This window comes from Anomaloglossus baeobatrachus, chromosome 8 (assembly GCF_048569485.1).
Source record: "Anomaloglossus baeobatrachus isolate aAnoBae1 chromosome 8, aAnoBae1.hap1, whole genome shotgun sequence".
Classification (NCBI taxonomy): domain Eukaryota; kingdom Metazoa; phylum Chordata; class Amphibia; order Anura; family Aromobatidae; genus Anomaloglossus; species Anomaloglossus baeobatrachus.
This window is the reverse complement of record NC_134360.1, coordinates 256,653,040-256,661,019: the sequence shown is the minus strand read 5'-3', so window position 1 is coordinate 256,661,019 and position 7,980 is coordinate 256,653,040. Positions and strand designations below refer to the sequence as shown.

At 46.7% G+C, this 7,980-nt stretch overlaps 1 protein-coding gene across 1 annotated transcript in view; it reads left to right on the top strand.

The window, feature by feature from the left end:
- The window catches only part of ACBD6 (acyl-CoA binding domain containing 6), a 72,024-nt gene extending 65,105 nt beyond the window's left edge, over window positions 1-6,919 (top strand). Inside the window, exons 6-7 of the mRNA XM_075322162.1 lie at window positions 820-850; window positions 6,586-6,919. Coding sequence (XP_075178277.1) covers window positions 820-850; window positions 6,586-6,761 — 207 coding nt within the window. The 3' untranslated portion in view covers window positions 6,762-6,919. The remainder of the gene's footprint in view (window positions 1-819; window positions 851-6,585) is intronic.
- Window positions 6,920-7,980: the final 1,061 nt, after the last annotated feature.

Below are 7,980 nucleotides of genomic sequence, written 5' to 3'. Positions count from 1 at the left end.
CTGCCATTGTGTCAGGACTTTAGCGCACTATGAAGCCGGGTGTACGTGTTCTGGCTTCAAACTCTTGTGGTGCGTATGACCGAAAGTCCAGGATCATGCACCCGGAGCCAAAATCCAGCGTCAGACGCGATGGCAGCGGAGAGGAGAGGGCGATCATCCTCTGATGCTGTGCATTCATTAGCATGTTAGTACACACAGGGACGTGCTTACATGCTCATGGGGCCGACTAGCCAATGGAACTAACGCTTTTGTGACTAGTCCCTGCGCTCATTAGCATATCATATGGGATCTTTAGAAATCCTTTTTCTATAGATCTCTTTATCTATACTAGATACAGGGACGCTGAGGCAGAGATTAGCACTTATACACCCAGCACTGCTCGTGGTTCTATCTGCATTTTGCACCTGACAGGTCCCTTTAACTCTTCATTTTACAAAGAATAATCATTTTTGCAGAGCTATAATCTCTTGTAATATCCAGTGACGCAATTGGCTTGTGCTGAGGAGTATTGTGTGATTTCTGGGCATGTTCACATTGGTGGTAACGTGGCACCCGCTGTTTTGGGCTCAGTGATTGGCCCCTCCTGTGCTATATGGGGGCTATTTCCAGATTGTGTCGGAGCTTTGCTTCCCCATATATCAGTCACTGGGCATGAAGCAGCAGAATACATTACCGCCTTCCCGGCCCGCGATGTGACGGCTCATCAATAGCGGACACTTATAGGAAGCTGCGCAGACCTGCCAATCCATTTACACAACTAGATACGTAGGTTTGTGGAAAAAATTGATCCATATTATTTTTTTTTTTTTATTCTTTCAGGACGGTGAAGGGCAGACACCGCTGCATTACGGTAAGTAGCATTTTCCTTTACTTCCTATTTATTTTTATCCTTACAAAATATATATCAGATTTTTCGTTTTATAAGACATGTCGGATTGTAAGACGCACCCCAAATTTAGAGGAAAATGGGAAAAGATTATTTGTAATGTTAAAATGAGGGTCCGTCTTCTAATCCTAGTGCGTCTTCATCCTAATGCTCACCAGGGTGGAGCGGCTCCGGAAGGTCACAGGAGGCCGGGCGACGCGGGGGAGTATTGCAGGTCAGGGGGGGTCGGTGATACCGCGGCCTCAGTGTCGCGGCGGCGAGCCTCATTGATCTGCGGGGGTGTCGCTCAGGGGCGCGACTCAGGAGGGTCACAGGACGGGGTGTCACAGCAGTGGGTGCCATTGATCTGACTGCAGACTCCATTGAATTGCTCATGTTTGATGGGATGGACTTCAAAAAAATGGCCGTGGAGGCAGCGCGTGTGCAGATAGGACTCGGTGGCCATTTTCTTGAAGTTCATCTTGTCAATCTGCACACACGCCGCCTGCATGGCCATTTTCTTGAAGTCAACTGCGGGCAATTCAATGCACCTGCCTCAGAGACCCTCCGTCCTGTGACCCTCCGTCCTGTGACCCTACTGAGCCGCTTCTCTGACCCCTTAGTATCGCCGGCCCTGCCTCATATAACCCCGCTCCACCACCGCCGCCCCGGGAAGCAATATCGGGATTGTAAGACTCATCTCTTCCCCTCCCCCATTTTATCCCCAGTTTTTGAGGGGGATAAGTGCTTCTTATTATCTGGAGAATACAGTACATATACTTGTTACTAGAGATGGGGCTGGTAAGATTTTCGGATTATTCGTACCTATTCCAGTATTCATCACGAATAATGACTCTAATGCAAGTCTATGGGACCCCAGCATTTTTCTTGATTTTTCCAGTATTTCCGGTTCCCCATTGACTTTCATCAGATTTGTTATTCGTGATGAATACTGGAATAGTGCATGGTATGCAGCTTAATCTGAACCCGAATATTTCACGATTCGCCCATCTCTTACAGATTTGACTGTAAAGTAACATTGACGCTTTGTTATGGGGGAGGGGGGATTCTGCACTATGCAGTTTTTTTGTCTTAAGGGGCTTTCTCATTAAGGCTGCTCAGGAGCCCACCTATCCCCGGCTTCCCAGGATAAGGTGCACTCATGAAGATTGACGGTGTGGGCCAGATGCATGGTGGATAAGCTGTGATGATCCTCTGCAGCATTGGAGAAGTGCAGGCAGTGCTTACAAGCTGTATAGCAAATAGCTTGCAGGCGCTTTCTCCCTGGCGATGAAATTCTCCACTTATGATCGATTTCAGAGCTGGCCGCTGACCTCGGCAGTGAATGATAAAAGTAAATATCTGCCTATTGAGCACAGAGACGATTTCTAAGAATCGGAAAGTTGCTTGTGTTGAGTGTGAGTGAGGTTAGGCCTCGGGCAGTATGTGATCTGAGGAGGACGAGCATGTCTGTCACTTGTGGAGAGGACGCAGACGCTCCGGTTAGACCCTCCTGAGATGCCGGGCTGTGGGTGGCCGGTTGCTATACAGTGCCGGGCGCCTCGGTAGACCCTCGCAGTAACATCTGTCTGCCCCTAACCCTTTATGTGCAGGGGCAGAGCCTTCTGCGTGAGTGATCTGCAGCCTGACAGCAGCAGTAATAAGAGGTCAGGCACCCCATAAAACGGCTGTAAATCCATCTTTCTGGCTGGTGCCTGTCCAAGGTCAGCCTCGGCCGCCCCTCCCTCCCGGTTTCCGCCTCCCTCCTGAAGATGCCCTGCAATGAGGGGTATAGCGCACTGCATCTCCCAGTGGAAATCAGTGTATTGCAGGCATTGGGGAGGCTGGGTTCAGACCAGTCCCATCTGGAGGAGGCGATGCACAGCTCTCCTGTCACCGCTCTGAAAAGCATTGCAATCAGGGCTTAGAGGAGCAGCCACTTCCCCAAAACATATTTCTCTAATATTCTATAGGCCTTTTAAAAATGTCATCCAGATCAAGCTATGGCCTAGTTATATAGCTTTATCTGCAAGGATGGAGGGGTGACGGCCGGCTCCCCGGCACAGCCGGTGTGCGCCATTCCGGGTACCCCGTACTGTAGTGATTGTGCCAGCACCGCTGATGGCAGCTATATTATCAGCATTATACGGCTGCATTCTCATGTGGATGATCTGGATCAGGTTGCACCCCCAAAAAAAGCAAAAATTCCTCATTGGGGCCTATTCACACAAGTGCATAATCGCTCTTGCTTGTGCAGTGGCTGATGTGTAGCTGGGATTACACCGGGAGATTCTGCCCATAACCAGCATCGTTCCACCATATCCGAAGGCCGTCACTTCACGATCCTTTCACGTGACCCTGTGCAAGGGCTGATCGATCCTGAATATGATCTTTTCTTCTGCAGCACATCTGCCTAATTGTATTGGGAGAAGTGCTGCCGACAACTATTATCATCTAGTCTGCATAGAGGATGCGGTCAGCTGACTAACCAGATTTGGTGGTTCATTGATTGGGAACGAGCTGTTAGTTCATCTATCAGCCTGTGTAAAAGGGCTTTTAAAGGGAATCTGTCACCAGGTTTTTTGCCACCTAATCTGAGCAACATGATGTAGGGGCAGAGACCCTGATTCCAGCGATGTCGCGTAGTGGGCTGCTTAGTGTAGTTGAATCAGTTTAATCAGCAGGGGATTATCATTAGAGGACTACTTGGCATGCTGCAGGTAGTCCAGCATATTCATGAGCTCTATATAACTGCTAGATCTGCAGCAGAGAAAACAGTGATTTTACCGAAATGACAGCAAACAGCTCAGTAAGTGACACATCGCTGGAGTCAGGGTCTCTGTCTCTACACTATGCTACTTTCAGATGGGAAGCAAAAACCTGCTGACAGATTCCCTTTTAATTGGTGTCTAGTTTGACCCTTTCTGTCACTTTGTTATTGACTTCTCTTTATATTCAGTCTAATATATAGGTGGTAAGCAGCAGATTTTCGGGATTAACCCCCAGTGATCTGTTGTTGTAGGTGCCCTAATCTTTCCTCACCAGCATGTCCATGGTGAGACGTTGTATGGATCAGTGATTCTGCTCCTTTGTATTTGACCTTGGGCGACATTCACACATAATGCAGGAATAGCGCCCTCATACTGCGATTCAGGGGCTAAGGTGATGTCAGCAGAAAGTCACCTGTGCTTTACATCTGGGTTTTATGTAAAAGGCATTTTTAAAAATGTTAATGGTTTTATTTTTCTATATTAAAGGGGTTGTCCACTACTTTTACATGGATAGCGTATCCTTAGCATAGGTCATCAGTGTCTGATCGGCCGAGGTCCGGCACCCTGCACCCCGCCGATCAGCTGCTCTCGGGCCCGGCAGCTGGAAATGCTCCGCTCCATCGCTGCTCCGTCTTCTGATAGCGGACGGGTACTGCAGATCCGCGCCTCATTCAGATCAATAGAAGGCCGATGTGCAGTACCCGCCGTGACCATCAATGTGAAAGTAATGGACAACCCCTTTAAAAAATCTAGACCTTTTCACCCCGGCCAATAAGCCTAACATCAGACTCTAGGCATATGTGCACTGGCATCAAGAGAGTCTCAGCCTTGTGTGGATGAAATCAGAGACTGCTCTAATACGAGGACAGCTGTGACCATTATCTTTATATACAGTAGATCACACAAGATCCACTATAGCAGAGATGTTTGACTTCAACGTAAGCCTGTCTGTGATGATGATGAGACTGCTGAAAAGGCAGAAAAGGCAGTCACCGTCTAGCATAAGACCTAGTTTTCAGTGGAAACATTTTCTGGATTTCTGATGTAAACTTTTTTTATTTAAACCTTTTAAAGGGAACCAAACATCAGGATTTTCGTGTATAAGCTGCAGCCAGTGCAGTGCTGGCACTATCATGCACAGTGTGTACATCCCATCAGGGGGCAGCTCGGGTGTTTATTCAGTAAAATACAACTTTATAAAGTTTGAAATTTCGTGCACTTTTTGATTGACGTGTGCACCTCTGCAGATAATGTCCGGGCGGGTTATGCAGGAGTTCCCCGCCCCCCCACCTCCCACCAGCCTGTTCCTTCCTCTCTCCTGATGTCCGGGCGGGTTATGCACGTGTTCCTCCCCCCCCCCCCTCTGGCTGTATGTAAATAGCTAATATTCAGAAACATGGCGCCGGAGATAAGCGCTATGCGCATAGGCCCACTCCGGCGCCATGTTTCTGAAGCCCCCGCATTACACAACTTTGTGTCTGAGAGGGCGGCGCCACAGCGATGTCACACCGGCTGGTGTGTTGGCCCGGTGTCCTGGAGCGGCACGATACAGGAGCAGCAGGTAATCGCGTCCTCCGGTCAGCTGTTCTGTCCTGTTCTAATCGCGCGCGCTCCCGCGGTCACAACGGGCTGTGAAGAAACGAGGGCGCATGCGCCGCCCTCTCAGACACAAAGTTGTGTAATGCGGGGGCTTCAGAAACATGGCGTCGGAGTTAAGCGCTATGCGCAGAGGCCCACTCCGGCGCCATGTTTCTGAAGATTAGATATTTACATACAGCCAGAGGGAGGGAGGAAGGAACAGGCTGGCGGGGGGGGAGCGGGGAACTCCTGCATAACCCGCCCGGACATTATCTGCAGAGGTGCACACGTCAATCAAAAAGTGCACGAAATTTCAAACTTTATAAAGTTGTATTTCACAGCCTAAACACCCGAGCTGCCCCCTGATGGTATGTACACACTGTGCATGATAGTGCCAGCACTGCACTGGCTGCAGCTTATACACGAAAATCCTGATGTTTGGTTCCCGTCTATGTTCATACCTCGATTTTGCAGTGGAAAGCCACTGACCTACAGGCCAATGCTTTCACTGGGATCCACGGCCATAGGGAGGCCACAAAAGTGTCTTTGTCTAACAAAAAGAAAGTATCCAATAGCATGGTAGATATACAGCAAATCCATTAAAAGAAGGGGAAAAAAAGGAATGTATATTTTATACATGGATGTCAATGGCTTCACGGTGGCTCAGTGGTTAGCACTGCGCGGTGGCTCAGTGGTTAGCACTGCGCGGTGGCTCAGTGGTTAGCACTGCGCGGTGGCTCAGTGGTTAGCACTGCGCGGTGGCTCAGTGGTTAGCACTGCGCGGTGGCTCAGTGGTTAGCACTGCGCGGTGGCTCAGTGGTTAGCACTGCGCGGTGGCTCAGTGGTTAGCACTGCAGTCTTGCAGCGCTGGGGTCCTGGGTTCAAATCCTACCAAGGACATCTGCAAGGAGTTTGTATGTTCTCCCCGTGTTTGCGTGGGTTTCCCCCTGGTTCTCCGGTTTCCTCCCACACTCCAAAAACATACAGCATCACTGTCCCCATCAGGACTCACAATGTATGTAAAGTGCTGGGGAATTTAATAGCACTAAATAAAAATATTTATTCACGTATAAAGTAATTTTCTGATTACAGCCCATGTTAATTTTATAGGGAAGGTTTTGTGTATGTGAATTATGGCCCTAAGTCTGTGTGTGGCAGTCGGTGCTTATTCTTTCCGCTTCTGATATCTGCACATTGCCGTTATAATTGGTGGAAAGAAGGTGACCCCAGGACGGTGCTGTTATTGGGGACAGAGAATGTGGATTTATCGTGACTACAAATGTCTTGGCGCTTCTTGCCCCCGGTGTCAATGTGCACAGGTAACGTTTCGCATCATACTGATCATTTATACAGATGTTTTGTTCCTTGCAGCTTCAGCTTGCGAGTTCGTCGATATAGTGGATATGCTGTTGGAGCACGGCGCGGACCCCACTCTTAAGGACAAGGACGGTTTCCAGCCACATCAAGCCACAGATAACAAAGAAATTTCAGATATGTTAAAGCAACATGCTTCATTCGGGGAACATGACAAACCTCCGAGCCTCTGACAAAGCGCAAAATAAAGTTAACGCAAGTTAACCCTGTCTGGCCTTCACATGATTGATTTCTTTTTATTTTTCTTCCACTGTAATTATTGTTTCACCTTCATTCCCCTGTTACTGATGCATGCAAAAGTAATAAACTTTGTAATATATTCTAAAAGAAATGTTTCTCCACTAATCCGATGCCTCTTTACTTCTGTACTTGGATACTGCAGAGTGAGTGTGGATTTGTTGTCTGATCCAGCGCTGAAGGAAAAAAGAAGTTTAACAAGGAAACTTTTCCCCTGTAAAAGCCATTATAAAGTTCCAATGTCGGGAAAAGCCTGTGATGATTTAGCGAATCCTGCTTTGAGCAGGGGGTTGCACTGGATGACCCCAGGAGGTCCCTTCCAACTCTAATATTCTATGATTAAGTCTAAATGTTATAGGTCTTAAAGCAGCAAACAAGCTTGTTTGTTTGTTTTTAATGATCAACGTTCTGAATTTTTGTGATATAATCAAATACCCTTTTTTTTTTTTTTTTTTTTTTTTTTTTTGGCCTTTTCCTTTCCCAAAACATGATGCTGCAAGACTGTTTTACCTGATTGCAGCTCAGCTTTTCTCTATTTGCAATCAGAGTACAGGACTTTCCCTGTCCTAAGTATCGGAGAAGAAAACCAGGAGGATTGGACAGGGAAACTCCTGTACTCTGTAAATGGAGTGCCTTATCTAGCAGCCGGACCTAGGCAGGTAAAACAGCACCGCAGCATCATGTTTTGGAGGAATGGAGGCAAAATAAAGTAATCGAACTTATTACAACACTTCATAACTTTTTAAGAGATGATAAATGAGTAAAAATAAGTTTAGTTGCTTTTTAAATGCTATAACACTTTTAGGGGGAAAAAATTGTGTGCGTGTGTTCACTGTGCAGTAAAGAAATCATTGTTCTGTGAATCATTACAATCACTGCAAAACCAAAATTTATTATGCAAAAGTTGAAAATAAAAAAACATATACAATAATTCTGCAGATGTTTTACACTGTGCACCCTGCAGTAAATAACATCGTTCTGTGATTCGTTTCAATTACTGCAAGACCAAAATTTTATTATGCAAAAGTTTAAACTAAAATATATATATCTTATTTTTTTATTTTTTTTTACTGCAGGGTGAACAATGTAAAAGAATTGCAGAATTCCTGTACTTCACCAGTGTAGCAAAAACGTTTGCTATAATGAATATAGTAT